At 27.7% G+C, this 17,855-nt stretch overlaps 5 protein-coding genes across 5 annotated transcripts; 2 read left to right on the top strand and 3 right to left on the bottom strand.

The window, feature by feature from the left end:
- Positions 1-1,462: 1,462 nt before the first annotated feature.
- On the bottom strand, positions 1,463-2,743 carry GO595_001838 (AP-1 complex subunit mu-1; the record flags this gene model as incomplete). Its single annotated transcript, XM_067914681.1, has 1 exon — positions 1,463-2,743. The coding sequence occupies one exon, from the start codon at positions 2,741-2,743 to the stop codon at positions 1,463-1,465; it is 1,281 nt and encodes a 426-aa protein (XP_067778087.1).
- Positions 2,744-3,985: 1,242 nt separating this feature from the next.
- On the top strand, positions 3,986-4,567 carry GO595_001837 (Rubrerythrin family protein; the record flags this gene model as incomplete). Its single annotated transcript, XM_067914679.1, has 1 exon — positions 3,986-4,567. The coding sequence occupies one exon, from the start codon at positions 3,986-3,988 to the stop codon at positions 4,565-4,567; it is 582 nt and encodes a 193-aa protein (XP_067778086.1).
- A 202-nt stretch (positions 4,568-4,769) lies between these two features.
- GO595_001836 (uncharacterized protein) lies at positions 4,770-5,702 on the top strand (the record flags this gene model as incomplete). Its single annotated transcript, XM_067914678.1, has 1 exon — positions 4,770-5,702. The coding sequence occupies one exon, from the start codon at positions 4,770-4,772 to the stop codon at positions 5,700-5,702; it is 933 nt and encodes a 310-aa protein (XP_067778085.1).
- Positions 5,703-6,522: 820 nt separating this feature from the next.
- GO595_001835 (Myb-like DNA-binding domain containing protein) lies at positions 6,523-7,332 on the bottom strand (the record flags this gene model as incomplete). The annotated part of the gene is made up of 1 exon (XM_067914677.1): positions 6,523-7,332. The coding sequence occupies one exon, from the start codon at positions 7,330-7,332 to the stop codon at positions 6,523-6,525; it is 810 nt and encodes a 269-aa protein (XP_067778084.1).
- A 3,295-nt stretch (positions 7,333-10,627) lies between these two features.
- GO595_001834 (uncharacterized protein) lies at positions 10,628-11,275 on the bottom strand (the record flags this gene model as incomplete). Its single annotated transcript, XM_067914676.1, has 1 exon — positions 10,628-11,275. The coding sequence occupies one exon, from the start codon at positions 11,273-11,275 to the stop codon at positions 10,628-10,630; it is 648 nt and encodes a 215-aa protein (XP_067778083.1).
- Between the last annotated feature and the right edge of the window lie 6,580 nt (positions 11,276-17,855).

Here is a 17,855-nt window from a genome sequence, read left to right as displayed (position 1 = left end):
TCAATTGATTAAACCATCACTTTATGAAAAATGTTCTTATATCAATCAATATAACATTTCATTAATTAATTATGCAGCATTTTTTGGATCAGTTAAATGTTTTAAATATTTACTTATGAATGGAGCAAAAGTAGAAAATTCAGGCAGATTTGCTGTTGTAGGTGGAAATGAAGAAATTATTCATTTATGTGAACAAAATCATTCAACATTTAAAGATGCATATGAAGCAGCAATTGAATATCATCAAAATAATATTTTTAAATATCTTTATGAGAGCAAATTAGAAAATAAATATAATAATAATTTAGATGAAATTGGGAAGTTTTGTGTTTTATATCATAATTATGAAATATTTACATTTTTACAAGAAAAAGGTATGAAAATTAATGATTCAATTATCAACCAAACAGCAAAAACAGGAAATATATTTCTGGTTAAATATTTTCTCAAAGAAAATCCAATTCCGAAAAACATATTAAAATTCACAATAGAATCAAAAAACATTGAACTTACAAAATTTATGTTAGAACAAGAAGGTATAAATATTAATGCCAAAGATATATATTTGTTTTATTTGGTATTTTTATCAACAATTTCATATTCCAAAATAAGATTTGGAAATTATTTCATTCGTTTGAAACAGCTCTAATTTATGCATGTGAAAAAGGCGATACAGAAATAGTTAAATTACTTCTTGAACAAAAAGGAATTAATGTTAATGTTAAAGCTATTTGTTTATTTTATTTGCAATTTGTTTTAATAATTTTCTATAACAAAACAATATTTGGAAATAATTTAAATTATTTGAAACAGCACTTATAAAAGCATCTAAATGTGGTTATGCAGAAATTGTTAAATTACTTCTTGAACAGAAAGGAATTGATATCAATGTTAAAGATATTTATTTGTTTTCTTTATGATTTATTTCAAAAAAATATTGTTGGAAAATTATATTTGGAAATTATTTAAATGATTTTTTACACCATTAAGATATGCAATCGATTATGGATTTTCAGAAATTGTTGAATTGTTTGAAAAAAAAGTTAGTTCCAAAGCAAAATAATTTCCGTAATAATAGCTGTAATATCTTTTTAACTAAATAGATGCACACCACCTTAAATTTTTTCAAAAAAGTCCTAATTTTGTTTTCTTCGAAACTTTGTCTTAAATGGGAAGTATTCGAGCTTGCAGCAATTTCAACTTTTTGTACAACAGAAATATCGCTCGAGAAAATTCGACTTTTTGCTCAAAAATTTGATGATTTAACATATTTCCTTACGTTTACCCAATTTAAAGAAGCCGTATCTCAAATATTTAGATTTAATGCAAATCAAATCCAAAAAATGAAAACAAAATTTATTTCCACAAATACAAATTCAAATTTCTCCAAAAAAATTATTTTCATTAAGTAAAACATTTGTCAGAACGCGCAATAAAATTCAAAAGTTTTTTGTTTACTTTCCTAAGTTCTGAATTCATAAGTTCCATCCTTTGTCAGGTACCTCACCCAGTTCACAGTTTGGTAGCCACTTTTCTCGAACACCTTCAAGTACTGAACCCTTAACCCTGACACGGTGAAGAACGGTATTTCAAATGACACAACGATAGGCCTCTTTGCTTCTTCTTCTTCGCTTTCGACGCTCGGCAACCCGAAATGTGCTCTCAACGAGAACTGCTTCCTACCAGGGAATTGCTTGATAGTCCAAATCAATGCGTTTTCATTCGGACTATATCGCATTCGACCGGCAGTGCATTGCGCTTTTGGTGTGTCAACATCTGGTGGAACTGGTATTTTGATTTGTACATTTTGAGCAACTGATTGTGGTCGATATTGTGCACGTGCGCGGATTAACATTTCAACTCTCGAATTTTTGTATTTCTCAATAGTAGAGTCGATATGGATGATTGGCTTGATCGCAGCAGATAATCGATAAGTCATAAGAGTGAATTCGCGATCTGGTGGGATAAATGTGATGGAACGATCTCGCTCAAATTGTGACAAACGAACACATGGATGGAATTTGATGTCTTCAAGCTCAAATACACGACGTGAGACATCGGTCTGATGTTGGTTTTGGTCGTCTTTGTCAAATAAAATTTTGTCATTTAATCCAATACGAATTTCAGGCATACCGGATAAGTATGCCGCCATGTTGATCTCTCCGGTGATTTCATTGTGGATAACAGCGCCGTTCTTGGCAACTAACATGTTGACTTTTTCAATGACATCGCAAAATACTTCATTGACAGAATACTCAATGTCGGGTTTACGCCAGGTAACAAGACCGGTGGCATTAACTGGAACATTTGTGGGTTGGTCACTAAGTGTTTTGGGTTTGTTACGAAGGATATATTCACTAAGAGCTTCTGAATCAAGAGTTTGTGGATAACCATAATCCATGACTTCATCCAAAAGTTCATAAATGAGAGAAAAGTTGTCAATAATGGCATCTGGTGTTAAGGTGCCAAGATAATCTTCAAAAAGTTTGGCAAGAGATGAAAGAAATGTAAGAAGAAGTGTGACGTTGCTGTTGGTACGTGTGACTGTAAAGAAGTACATTCCAGCTCGATCAATGTAGGCAAAACACCAGTCATCAATACGGAAGACTGGATTAGGAAGAATCTTGTCGTTCATTTGGATATATGTCATGAATTTGTCAGGGATAGAGAGATCCACCTCCCCACGGTAATCGAAATTAATAAGAACACGACCTTTATTATCGAGAATGTAAACAGCAGACATTCGATATTGTGAAAAAATACGGTTTTGACGGCGGTTAACTTTGTTCGGTAGGTTTTAAAAAACAAATTTTTTTTATCTTATAAGAAGGAAAACATTAAGTTTAATAGTCACTGGTTCTGCTAATGATTATAAAAGGGTGTGAGAATATAGTATATGAATTTTTATAAATTGAAAATAAAATTTGAATTTCGAAAAAAATATAGGTAAAATGTCTAAATCATATAAAAAATAAAATTTACAACAGGGACTCTAGCTCACCTGGGAGAGCACACGACTGAAGATCGTGAGGTACGTGGTTCGAGTCCGCGGAGTCCCATTTTTTGATTTTTTCATTGGATATTATTTTCATTAATATGCTTTCTTTCCCATTGTTTTTTTTTCATTAATTCTTGAACGCGCACTCGAATGCTGGACCCCATATTTACTAATTGGAACCATTTTATGATCTTTATATAAATTTCTAAAATAAAATTTTAAAATCACAGATTCAAATTATAGTTCATAATTATAATACGAATTAATAAAATGGACTTATTTTATATATTTTATATGTTGTTATATATAATAGCCAATAACAACTTTTATTTTTCAAAATGTTGATTTCATTGATTTTTACATCTACAATTGTTCTTAAAGTGTTTCTTTCTCATATAATAATAATTTCATCAGTTGCTTCGTCGTTTAGAAAACGAAACAGTTAATTTTTAATTTTAAAAAAAGTTACATGCAAAAACAAATGACTTTTTGCCTTTGACCTACTAAGAACCCTTAGCAAGCACATTAAGTAGTTTCATCTTGGAAAGGTTATTTGGTTATTTAGTTGTGCCTAAGGGAACAATTATTGAATGTCTTCTACCATCACTCACTTTCACTTGGAAAATTCATTACTTTTTTATAGCTCATATTCTATTTCAGAAACAATTTAAAAAAAAAATTGTTGAAGTACTATAACATTTTGAAGTGAAACTAATTGCCACCATACAAAAATTGGAATGAGCTCCGAATTGAATACTTATCGTTGTCAACGGCATGAAAGATTTGCATTGACGAAAAATACTTTCTTTTGCATATTAATAAACCACAATTATATATTTATATTTAGTGAATGCAATGTAATCTTAGATTTAGTTTACTTTATATTTAAGGAATTAAAAATGAAAATATTTTTATTTTTTCCTTTCAATGCAAAAGTTGTAATTAATTAATTACCTCTATCAAAAAGTGAAAACAACAATCCAAATCATGACTCAACTAAAAGGATCCAGAACAGAAAAGAACTTAGCAATAGCATTTGCTGGGGAATCAATGGCCAGAAACAGATACACATTTTTTGCAAGTGTAGCTAAAAAACAAGGATATGAACAAATTGCTGCTATTTTCCTTGAAACAGCTGAAAATGAACGCGAGCATGCAAAACGCTTCCTTAAGACACTTAAGGGTACTGGCGCACCAATTCATGTTCAATGTGAAATTCCAGGATCATTCATTGGATCAACACTTGAAAACTTAAAACAAGCTGCCGATGGTGAAAAAGAAGAACACTCCCAAGCATATCCACACATGGCCGAAGTTGCAGAACAAGAAGGATTTCCTGAAATTGCTGATCTTTTTAGGAAAATTGCATCTGTTGAGCTTGAACATGAAAAAAGGTTTAGGATCCTTGCGCACCAGGTTGAAACAGGCACTGTTTTCAAGCGTGATCGTGAAGTTGAATGGAAATGCAGGAATTGTGGATACGTTTTCAGAGGATTTGAGGCGCCTGCTGAATGTCCTGCATGTGGCCACAAGCAAGGATTCTATGAAATCAAAGAGGTTCTTGAGTAAACTTCTTGAAACATTACAAAAAATTAATTTAATTTTGAAGTTATTGTAATAAACAATAAATTCTATGTTTATTGGAAAAACTAATTTTTAAACAAAAGCTAATTGAGCTTCTTCATTAACACAAGTTAATGTTTATTTAATAATTTTTTTGATGAATTTTAATTTTTTGTCATCTTAACGGTTTTTGAATCACATAATAAAAATGATTGAAGAAGAAACAACAGCATTTAAAAAATCTGGCGATTTAGCCCTTAGGCTTAACTTATATCAGGTAAGCGAATATGAAAAATATCGAAAATTCTTAGATACCACAAATGTCAAAGAAAATTATCCAATATTCATAATAGGTCAACCAATTGAAGGCAAAGTTATCATAGAATCACATAAGGAAGGGAAAATCTCATGCAAAAGCTTAATGGTTAAATTTCGAAATCTCATTTATATTTATCATTCTGGGACACAAAAACAGAAAATTAAAGAAAAAGCTTCTCCTATTCTCACAGACAACAAAATCGATGTTCTAATAAAGTACTCACATGAAATTCAATTTATTCCACCTACATCACTTGGAGTTTCATATTTTAGTGACACCTTCAATAAGATATTTCAGATCAAAGCTGTCCTTAAAACAGGATTTTCAACTACAACAGTTGTCAGTCAAAAGGTAATTCTTATAAATCCTATTTCTCCTTCACTTACGAAGCCTTTTTCCATGTTCATTGAAGAAAAAGATTATAAAGCCAAGCTTTCCTTTAATAAATCCGAATATTCTATAACAGATGAAATCAATGGAACAATAATTATCGAAAGAAATGACACATGCGATGACTCTATCGACCAATGTTACATTTCATTTGTTGCGTCTGAGGCTGCTGGTAACGAAACTAAAGATCAATCTTTTTGCAAATATCAACTTACAGATGGATTGCCAAAAAGTGGCACCAAATCAAAGTTCTCTCTTCAGCTCTCCAAAATGCACCTTTGGGCATACACAACCCCATGTGATTCGTTGTTTAAGGTGACGTATAAATTTGAATTCAATGTTGCCAAAAAGGTGATCAAGAAGGATTCCAAACAAATAATAATAAAAGAAGTCCATCCAGTTCAACTGTACCTTAAGAGCTTACAACAGTAAACATGTTATGTAAATATTATTTATTTTCATATTGGAATATCTCTAATGCAATGATTTGAAAAGTACGTTAATCTGTTTTAACGTACAAAAATGGGTACACCCAAGACAAAAGATAAATATAATGTTCCTTTACGTTTCAAAAATTCAGTTCTAATAATGTTTGCACACGAAGCCTTTCAAGTAAGAATTCTGATTCTTGTGTTGTTCTCGAAAAAAGAAATTGTAAAAAAATATCAAAAATTTTTGGTTCAATTTGTTTTGATTTTTTTTTTTTTTTTTTTATCTGGTAAACTTTGATTTTTTGCAGCTTTTAAAAAATTATAACGCGAATCAAAATCTTTCTTTTTAGAAACAAAAGCTGTAGAGACTGATTGACATAGAACAAGATTAAAACAATAAGGAAAATTATTATCAAAATGATCAAATATTTTTTGAACATCAGGAGTGGCACTGTTTTCACTAAGTTTTCGTGTAATATTAATTTTTTTCAAAGATGAATTTGAGGACGTTAAATTTTAACTAAAAAATTTGAGATTTTATTTCCTCACAATTTACTCCTGCAAATATTTACAAATATAGGGGAGTCAACTCTTTTGAAAGGAAAACATCACATTTTATAATCATTTCTTATTGCTATGTGTTTTAGGTGTGTTACCTCTTTTCTCAGGATGAAACAGATTGAAGTTTTATTCAAACAAAAAAATTCAAAAGAATTTCGTCTTTATGATTTTTATTTAACAGTTTTTTTAAATTAAATTATACGATAAACTTAATAATTTAATAACAAAGAATCCAACTATTACGGGGTGAAATTTTGCTCCTAAAATTCAGAAACATTACATTGGATTGGTGGTAATTGACCTATTGAATGGGCATGCTTAATTTCGCAGGTTCCAAATGATGGTTCAGAGCCCATGTTTGGAAGCATTGTTAAACTTGTTGATATCTTGCAATTTTGAGGAAACAGCAAATCGCCAATTGGAGGTAATTTTGTCTTGCTGGGTGTTTGGGTATTGTTCAGTGTAAGGCGAACTGGTACAGAAATACTACCCATCATTTTCGTTGGTTCACTATTATTATTATCATCAGAATATAAATTCGCGTTCATTTTTAACTGCTGATAGTGATACCGGCATTGTACGTCACTCCGGTTCCCCATTTCTTGAGCAATTCGTGTCCAATATTTTGATCCGTATTTTTTGACAAGAGATAACAGAAGTTTTTCATCCTCTTCTGTCCACCTATCTTTGCTAATGCGAGGGTCAAGGCCACGAACCCACCTCTGAGAACATTGTGCACGTGTTCGCCCATTTCCAACAAATGCTGAAACAGAAAGCCAATTATCAAGGCCGTATCTATGAATCCCAGCAAGGAGCCTTTGGTCTTCATACTCTGTCCATGATCGTGTCTTTTTCCTGAGAGATGTTGGGCTTTCATATAAGAGTGGAAAGTTAGGTATTGGAGTATAACTTGTTTGAAGAATAGCAACTATTCTATCCAGCGGTTTCGTTGTTCCTATATTTAATTGGAAAATAGCAGATGTTTCGAAGATATTTCGCTTACCTGTAATAAAATCCTCAAAAGCGTTTTCAAGAATTTCATGCTTTTCCGGAGTTAGTTTTATTTTCATTTCGGAGATAAAGGACATCCCCACTGAGACGAGAATGGGGCGAGACATTTTGTGTTCTGTTGTTAACGCCGAAATATTCAAAAAGTGCTAACGGCATACAAAAATTGAGTACTTATCTGAATCGAACCTCGGTGGTTTTTTAATCTCCTTATTTTCTTCGTGAAAAAGTATTTAAAATTTCGTTTCACAAAGGAAATTTATCACATTCTTTTATGTAAAAACAATTTTTGGAATTGTGGAGATTAATTGTTATAGAATTAATAAGAATTATTGGCCTTTCCTAGGATGGAATTTGGAGATTTTCCTTCACGGTTATTTGAGTAAATAATTCTCCCGGACAACTGAAAATAATATAACGAATTGAAAGCTTATCGTCTTTTTATATCAACATTTGGCTTTTTGTGAAAAAATTTGATCGAAGTAATGCAAACACGCGTTCAAATGTTTTTTACAACAATGTTTTCAATGCTTTGTCTGTCAATGTTCAATATGAACATTTTCACGTGAAAATTAAATTTAAACCAATACCAAACAGATACTCTGGCACACATTCATCATTGACAAAAAATACATCGAATGCCTAAAATTCTATAATACTGAAATGGATTCTTCCAGAATTTTCCTTCACAAAATATTGATATTGAAAAAGTAGTTTTATCACCATTCAAAAGGCATCACACAAAACCTTGAAAACAGGTTAAAATTCAATTGGAACTCCAAAATAGAACCGCGGTCGATGCATTGAAAACAGGCGGTTGGGCACACGTGGGCCATCGCCACACCACAATATTAAGAAGTAAACCGAATTAAGCTTGATTGGCAGAAAATGTTAAAATAAAAAGAAACTTTCTGATAATATAAAAAAATCATTGAAGATTTTAGATTTTATCTTTAATCTAAAAATCATCATCATAATCATATGATGAGGTGGGTTTTGAATCACAAGCACCTTTTTCACGAAGTAATTTAACAATTTTTTTGTACTGTTGTGTAGATGATTCTTTAAGTGGTTCTGTAAATAATTTTATAAAATATCAAATCATATCGAAAATCATCAAAATGAAGAAATTAATATTGAATATCATAAAAAAACCTTTTTGGTGCTTGATTGGTTATACTTATTATCAGTATGAAAAGATGCTAATATAAGTGCTGTTTGAAATATTTCAAATAATTTCCAAATATTATTGAAATATCAAATTATTCAAATAAATTTCAAATAAAACAAATAAATATCTTTAGCATTAACATCAATTCCTTCTTGTTCAAGAAGTAATTTTACGATTTCAACATTACCTTTATCAGATGCTATCATAAGCGGTGTTTGAAATGTTTTTGGTAATCATCAAATAATGTTTTGAAATAATAAATTGTTGAAATAAACAACATCTTTAGTATTAACATCAGTTTTTTTATATGCAAGTAGTAATTTAACTATTTGAGTATATTCATTCTTTACTGCTGTTATAAGTGCTGTTTGAAATATTTCAAATAATTTCCAAATATTATATTGAAATATCAAATTATTAAAATAAATAACAAATAAAATAAATTAATATCATCTTTAGCATTAACATCAATCCCTTTTTGTTCAAGAAGCAATTTAACCATTTCGATATTATTTTTTTTAGTTGCATAGATAAGTGCTGTATTAAATAATTTAAATAATTTCCAAATATTCCTTTGGAAACATAAATTTCTCACAAAAAACAAACATTAAAAAGAAAAAACATTCTCATTTATATCTATTCCTTTTTGTCTAAGAAGTAATTTAGCTATTTCTATGTAATTTTTTACTGTTGTCCATATAAGTGCTGTATAAAATAATATAAATTATTTCCAAATATTATTTTGAAATATAAAATTATTAAAATAAATATTAAATAGGATAAATAAAAACCTTTAGCATTAATATTAATACTTTTTTGCTCAAGAACTAATTTAACAAGCTCAATATTTCCTGATTGTGTAGCATAAACAATAATATCTTTAGGAATTATTTTCCCTTTGGTAAAATATTTTGTCAGAACCATATTCCCCATCTTTACTGACTCATAAATAACAGAATCATTAACTTCAATTCCTTTATCAAATAAAAATGAAAGAATTTCATAATTAGAACAAGAAATACATTTTATTCCTAATGAAGTCAAATCATTAATTTCAATCATTTTCTTATCATAAAGATAATAAAATATATCATTTTGATGAAATTCAATTGCAGTTTCATATGCATTTTCAAATGATGAATGATTTTGTTCGCATAAATGAATAATTTCAAGATTTCCGCCTGCAATTGCATATTTACCTGTGTTTTCAACTTTTGCATTATTCATTAATAAATATTTAAAACATTGAATTGCTCCAAAATATGCTGCAAAATCAATTAATGTAACATTTTTTTTATTAATAAAATCACATCTTTCATAAAGCGATGGTTCAATTCTTTGATTAAAATCAAAATTATTTTGTGATGATAATTCTTGAAGTTTTTCTATTTCATCATTTCGAATTATTTTTGATATTTCATTTGGATTAACTCCTTCTTCAATATATTTCTTATGGAGTTCCCAATGATTCTTTGAAAGTTCCAGAATATTTCGAAAGAATTTTATGTCAAATCGTGCATTATTTTTTAATGAATAGATTTCTTGATGTGATTTATAATGTGCAAAATATAATGAACATGAAGTTTTAACAAGTTGAGAACTAATTAAATTTTGTTCAATCATTTTCTCAAGAAGATAATAAGATCTATCTGCATCCCATGTTAGAATCTTTGAAAAATCTTCAATTATTCGATGTTCAATTTTGAGTTCTTCTTCTTTTTTTTCAATTCCTTTAATATATTGAATATAGATATTAACGTCCTTCGTTTGTGCTAAATAAGATGCATATATTAAGTTACTCAAAGTAATATTAAAAGAAACAGGAAAACTTTCATTTAAAAAATTCATCGTCATCTCAATTGATTCCTCGGTATTATTTGCGTCAAGATTTAAAACAATTTTCTGTAGCTCTTTTAGTTGCTGGACTTGGTCATTCAAGCTCATTTAAAATAATAATAAAGTAGTTAATTTTTTCACAGAAATAAAATGATATTTAATTCTCTAATGTAAGTACTCATTTATCATTTGTTATAACAGTGTTATCCTTTATTACAAATATCACAGATTAAACAAAAAAAGTTATTATTCAATTGAAATTAAATTGAAAATAAAAAATAAAAGTTTGATTCCTTGCGTTTAATAACCAAGAACAATGGATTATTAACCGTTACTAGAAAGATAATAATTTATGAACCACGTTTTGCAAGATGATACAATATAACAGCCAAAATTTTTTCGATTTCGAGACACCCATGAGACTGGAGCTGAATTTCAGATTTCTGCCCTCCCTCAAGTGCAATTTCAAAGCACTGAGCTTGTTTGTTTTCGATAGGTCTGACATATGATATTTGATCATATGTATACTGTGTTGTTTCTGCTGATGACTTTCCAGTGCTAATCTTTATACCGCCTGGAGACACCGAACATTCAACACTTTTTGTGAATAATCCAACTTTTTTATTCTTGAAAGAGGCTTCATATGAAGTAAGAGGACTACCATTCCGAACCAAATTATTCCAGCTTTCTTTTCCTTGTTGGAGAGAATCATTGAATTCAATAATGTCAAATCGATTATTTGTTGTGAACTTGTATTCAAAATTCCCTGAATATGAATTGGTTTTAACGATGAGCGTATTTAAGCCCGGATTTTCTTCGATTGGCAATGGCATTGTTTCTGTAAATCCGAGATGAATAATTAAAAAAGGTTCTTCCGTTGATTTCTGGGAAATTTCAAGCCAAAAATTGTTCACAACAACCCACCTTGGTGTAGGCTTCGATTTTTTTGAATCGCTGTTAACATAAAGATACCATCCTAATATCGGCCCTGTATCCATTAGATTTTTTTTGTCAAAATATAAACCATTCAACAGAAAATTAAAAGTTTACACCGTATTCTTTTATCGTTTTCCGTCAAAATGGGTAAATAAAGTTATGAAAATAAATAATAACGGTTGGTTTTTTTCTGGAACTTTTGAACAACAATTGTGAAGTAAACGATCAAATTAAATTGAACGGAAGTCATTTCAAAAAGTTCTTTTCAAAAATTATCTCTAAAAAAGAATTGACAAAGAAAATTATTTAACAAAATTCTTCTGTAATATCAGCAAAATGAAGATTTCCATTTGTATCACATAAAATTGTCGATGCCGGCTTTTTCCTAAATTCTATAAAATTCACGTCATAACTTATTACAGTTTCAATTCCAGTGTTTTCAAAGAAAGGTAATCTCCATAATATCAGCTTTTTATCTTTTGTTATTACCAACAAATAATCGCAACCATCTTTCCACGTAATTAATTTCCAACAATTTATGTTTTCCTTTATTTTCTTTTCGGAAATTATCGTTAAGTTTTGATCAACGGCACATAAATAACATTTATTTAATCCATTAAAAGCAACAACAATTATACCATATTCAGATAATGCGATATGCGATGGATTTGTTGCATTTAATTTCACAGCGTTTAAATGTCTTCCGCCAAATAATGAAGTTAAACTTAAATAACCATCATAACTTACAGCTGCAAAAAGTTTAAGTTTTTCACATATTGAAATCACTTTTATCATTGATTTATGTTTCGGTAAAAGTGAAACATTCGAAAGTTCATTTGATGTAATTCTCCATAAACGAATTACATTATCTTTCCCACCAGTTATTAAGTATTTCCCTACGATATTCATTGCGGAAATTATTTTCATATGTATACGTGACACATATAAAGGTTCAATTACATTTTTAGAGTCATCATTCAGTTTATATATATAAAATGCGGAATCAAAAGGTAATGAAATAACAGCGTATTCATTCGAAATGACTACATGAAGATCAGATTGATCAAAGCTTTGAAGTTCACTTGGATAATTCACAAGGAGAACTCCTTTCTTAATAGAATTAGAAGAAATTTTATAAAATTCAAATTGCTCATTTATAATTGTTATAACAGAACCTTCACAAGAAGTCGCTAAAATTTTTGATGGTGAACAATTAATAACTTTTAATGTATCGAAATTAATACTAATTAAACAATGATGAAAAGGTTGAGGTACAATACATTTATTCGGAGGTGTATTAAAGTATAATTGATTTGGTGCAGTACCAAAAAATGTTGAATATTGTTTTATAAGTTGTATTTCATTCACATCATTAGTTTCTAAAGCAGATTCATAATAATAAGGATGAAAAACATTATTAGCGGATTTAGATGAAGGCATTCTTGATTTAGGACCGAAGATTAAATCAATCCAAAAAGGTAATGTTAAAGTAACATAAGGAGATTCAAGTGCTTGTCGATTCATATGTATAAAATGTTGTGGATTCTTAGCCCATTTCGGCAAAACCACATCGTTTATTATCGATCCATCATAAGAAGATATACCTAAATCAAATTTATTCTCATTAACTAAAAAATTCGGAAAATAAAAAAATTCGGGAATTAATTCCCTAAAGTCCATTGGTCCAGTTGTTACACTTTCCCAAGTTTGAGGTATAGAATTAAATAATCGATCAGGACAATCAAATCTTCCTCCTTGAAGGTCGATATGAAATGTAGTAAAAGGCTCAGTTCGAATCATATAATTAATTACAACTGCAGCCGATGAATAAAATGAATTATAAAGATATCCTATTTGATTGTTTTCCATATTTTGTTGAAGTTGTAATAGGCGTTGTTCATTTATTGCACCAATTGGTTTACTTAAATCACGATATGAAGATTTCGATTTCAAGTCAAGTTCTTCACTTGTGTAATCACTAATGATCCATGGAAAGATTGGATATTGTGATAAATCATTATATGAACGACCCGAATATTTATTAAGTTTTGATAAATATTTAAAATTAGTGATTTCGCCATTAACCCATTGTTCAGTAGCTTTATTAACAAGTTTATTGATGTCTTCGCGTTTATATTGTATATATGTTACTGTAGTAGGAAGATTCTTTAAGATAAGTTCGCGTTGGTTCTCACTAAAATCAAAAAAGAAAGACTTCTTCGTCTTTGTAAAGATTTCAATCGCTGTATCAGACATTATATAACGCCGCAAATAAACTTTTGTTATTAAATTAAGTGAAATTCGTAAAAATTTTTCTTCAGATTCAAAGATTAAACATTTTTGCGTTAATGAAAGTGTACCACTATATACATTACAAAAAGATACATAACGTGAATTACATTTAACTATGACCATTTTAGTAAATGATTTAAGTTTATTTGTCGTTTGTTTTGATGCAGTAACTAATGCAATATCGCCTTTAAATTCGGCCATTTTTTGTTTTAATAATAATTGTGATTTATATATCTCTTCTGCATCAACGGCTTTTCCTTTATCTCTTCTAAAAGAAGCATCTTCATGTGTCGTAAATTCAATGTTAGGTTTGGTGAAAAACCGTTTAAAGCCACAAATGATTTTTGATAACTTACGATGATTTTCAATTGAAATCTCTAACGGTTGCCAAGGTCCGTTTTCAGTTGACAATTCATTAAAAATTTGTTTGTATTTTTTCATTGATTTAATATTTTCATTTCTTTTAATTGCCATAAGTTGTTGAAGTTCTAATTCAACGTTACTCTTTTTGCTTAGTAATATTTGTTCATCTGCTTTACCTAAAGAAGTATTAAAATATTTCGGTATTTCATTTGAAATTAAAATAATTTCTTTTTCTAATGATTGCGAAATTGATTTAAAATGTTTTATGACTTTATTTTCATAAGAAACAGCTTTCTCAATAATAGGAGATAAAAGTGTTTGTTGTGCTTTAAAATCTTCAAAAGATTCTAAAGAAATAAAATTAATTTTATATTTGTTCTTTAAGACGTTTGAAAATGAAATTGTTTGTTCATAAATAAATTCTAATGTTTTAATATCATTTACTAAATTTATTGATCTTATTGCACCTGCAAATATTTCTATCATTTCATTTTGTAAAGATCCAAATAATAAATCAGTTTTAGGAACACGAAAAGAAGCTTCTTTAGCTAATTCGATAAATTCATTTTTGTGATTTTGATGTTGAATTCCATTTTGTATTAAAATTCCTATAATTTCAGCTGGCTGAATTAAATTTATGGAAAACTTTATTGAGAAATTCTCATTAAGTAATTCTTGAATTAAACTTATTGCAAGTTGTGCATCTTTCCATTTATAATCTTTAGTTGTTCGAGTACCGAAAACGAATTTTATTGGAACATTTTCTTTTATTGATATTAAATTAAATAATTCTTGAAATGTATAATTATGATTCGAATTATTAACTTGTTCGTTAATTAAAACATTAAAATATTCGTCATATGAAGGAATTAATAATATGAATTGAAGAATTTGATTAAAAATCTTTAAAAGTATTTCGGGTTTTATAGAATTATCATGAATAATTTTTATAAACTCTTGATAAATCATTCTCAAGATATGTGTATAATTATGTTTTGTTTTAAATGAAATAAAATGAATAATTAAATTTATTGGAAAAATTGGATTTTTATTTAAATCGATTTGTATTAATTTAATATTAAGTAATACAATTAATTGTATACATTTATTAATATTATTTGTTATTAATGTTTCTTCATTAGGACATAAATGTAATAAAAATAAAGTTAATGAAGTTTCTAATAAATGATTTTTACATAATATTATATCATTATCTCTAATTAATTCATCAATTAAATCAAAATAATAAGTAATTTTATCATTATCTAATTGAAGTATCGATAATAAATATAAAGGAATTAACTCAGTATATTTTAATATTTTCTCACTAGAATGAACTCTTTCAATTAAACAATTACATAAAATCTCTACAAATTCAAGTGTTATTAATTCAGGCTTAATTGAAGAAATTATTCCAAGTGACCAATCTTTTAATGAATGTGATTTTAATAAATCTTTATCTATTTCTAAAAATAAAACAAAAATATTTAAAACTTTTGTAATAATAAAAGAATTATCGATAGTGAATAATGTATAGAATGATTCAAATGTATTATCTTTTTTAATATAATCCAAAAACAATTGATTTTTCTTTTGTAATAAAAAGATTACATATGATAATACTTCTTCAATAATTGATTTATTAGATATATTAAAACAATATGATATAATTAAAGGAATATCATTTTCTAAAAGTATTTTATTTGTCATTTGTTTAATGACATCCCAAAAAAATAATCGAATTTTACCACATTTTGATGGCCTTTTAGCTTCAATTTTATTTTCTTTGATATTAATTTTCGGTTCATTTACTAAACATATTAATAAGTTTTCATTTTCATCCCATAAATATAAACTAATTGATCGAATAATTTTCGAAATAGTAAAATATGATTTCTTTACTTCCGTTGAATTTGTATATTTTTCAATTAATTGATAAAATGATTTATATATAAATAATTGCGTTTCAATTGGCAAATAAATCCATAATTGAAAGTTAAACAAAATCGAATTTATCATTTTAGAACTTAATTTTGTTATTTTAATTGACTCAAATAATTTACAAAGTCCGTCAACAACTTTTAAATTTAAGTTTTCGATTGATATAATTTTCATTAAAAATGAAAGAATTTTAAACCCGTTAATGTTTAAGAAATTTCGTTGTTGTTGATTTGAATTTTGAAAAATAGAAGTTAATAAGTCTAAAAGATGTGGTAGAAAGTTAATATCTGTTTTATTACTTTCTAATGTCGATTGTTCTATTTGTCCAAAAAAAGGTAAAATTGCTGCAACGCCTCCAATTGTATCTAACATTGAAATTGGCCTTAAAGAACAATAGTTTATAGATTGACCATTAATTCTAGCTGTTGTTGGATTTTTTAAATTTACAGCAAAGTTACGAAATGTTATTGATGCATTAAATAACATTAACATATCATTCGATAAAGAATTTAATGAATTTTTAACTTTCGGATTTGAAATTTTATTAATTTCTGATTTGGTAAATGAGTTTATCGGATATTGTGGGATATTTATTAATACTTTAAGTTCTTCTGTGTTTAATTTATGCTTATAGAAATATAACGAATATAATTTACATGGTAAGTTATGACATGCTTGAAAAAGTATAAAATTATTTTTAAATGAAATTGATGGAAGTTTTGAATCTTTCGCTGTTTTCTTTTTGTCAAATATCATTGATATTGATGTTGGTGTATATAAAAATATTAATTTACACCATTTGTTTGTTGTTATTTGACCAGGAATATTAATAGATGTATTTAACTTTTCACTTTTAACTATGAAATTAAAATTATTTTTAGAAATTATAAGTTTCATTGTTTCTGTTTCATTAGAAAATTCAAAAATTGTTCCATTGATAATATCTTTAGTAAAATATATATCTAAAGAAAGTGTAAACCCATTCACATTATTAAAAATAGAAATGGGTACATAAGGAATTTGTAAAAATGAATCAGGTTTTGTTAAATCAAAAAATGCTGAAGGAAGTTCAGAATGAGGTTGAAAAATTTTATTTAATGTATCGACAATTTTTATTGTAAAAGATGGTCTAATATGACCTGGAAGTGAAGCACAAAGTCTAAATAATGAAAGACAATCTTTATTTTTTAATGAATATAATGAAATGTGCTCGAACATTTTGAGAACTATATCGAAAAGTGGTGTTGTTGAAGGTTTTGTTCTAAATTCAAACAAATAATTTAATAATTGTGAAGGAAATTCAGACATTCCTATTTTAAAATTACTATATTCATCAATTTCAAGACATTTAGAAATGAAATGAATAAAATTCTTCAATTCGTTTTCATCTTTTTTAAATATATTAAACATAAGTGATAAAGGAGCTGGATTTTTAATTTGACGAATTTGATTTATATTTAAATCATCATCAAAAACAATTTTCCATAATAAATTTAATACTTCTTTTTCATTTTCATCATTTAATAAATGGTATAAATTTAAAAACACATCGGAATCAAATGAAATTGTTAATGTTGTTGAATTAGTAAATTTCCCAAATAATTTGATATATAAAGGTAAAGTTTCATAAGCATTAATATTAATTGCGATATTCATTAAGAATTCGATGAAATTTGTCTTAATTAAAATATGTGTAAGTTCATTCGGATTTAAATCAAAGCTTATTAAAATAGAATTAAGTAAAACTTTTAATGTATTATGATTAAATTCAAATGAATTAAAGAATTTTAATATAAAGTCTAATGATTCTGATGAAGCAGAAAGTTGTTGAAATGCAAATTCTAATTGAACGCCAACAAAATCTAAAGTTGACTCATCATAAAGATGTGATAAAATTACTTTAATATAATCAATATCAGTGAAAAAATATTGGAAAACTAAATTTATTGAACTTATTTTATCGACAAATTTTAAAACTTGAATTCGAATATTTTTATATTTTTCTTTATTTTGTGAATGTAAATACATTAATTCACCTAAAACAGA

The sequence above is a fragment of the Histomonas meleagridis genome (assembly GCF_020186115.1).
Source record: "Histomonas meleagridis strain 2922-C6/04-10x chromosome Unknown contig_15, whole genome shotgun sequence".
Lineage (NCBI taxonomy): Eukaryota > Parabasalia > Tritrichomonadida > Dientamoebidae > Histomonas > Histomonas meleagridis.
Note: the sequence above shows the minus strand (reverse complement) of the source record. Positions and strands in the feature narration are given on the sequence as shown.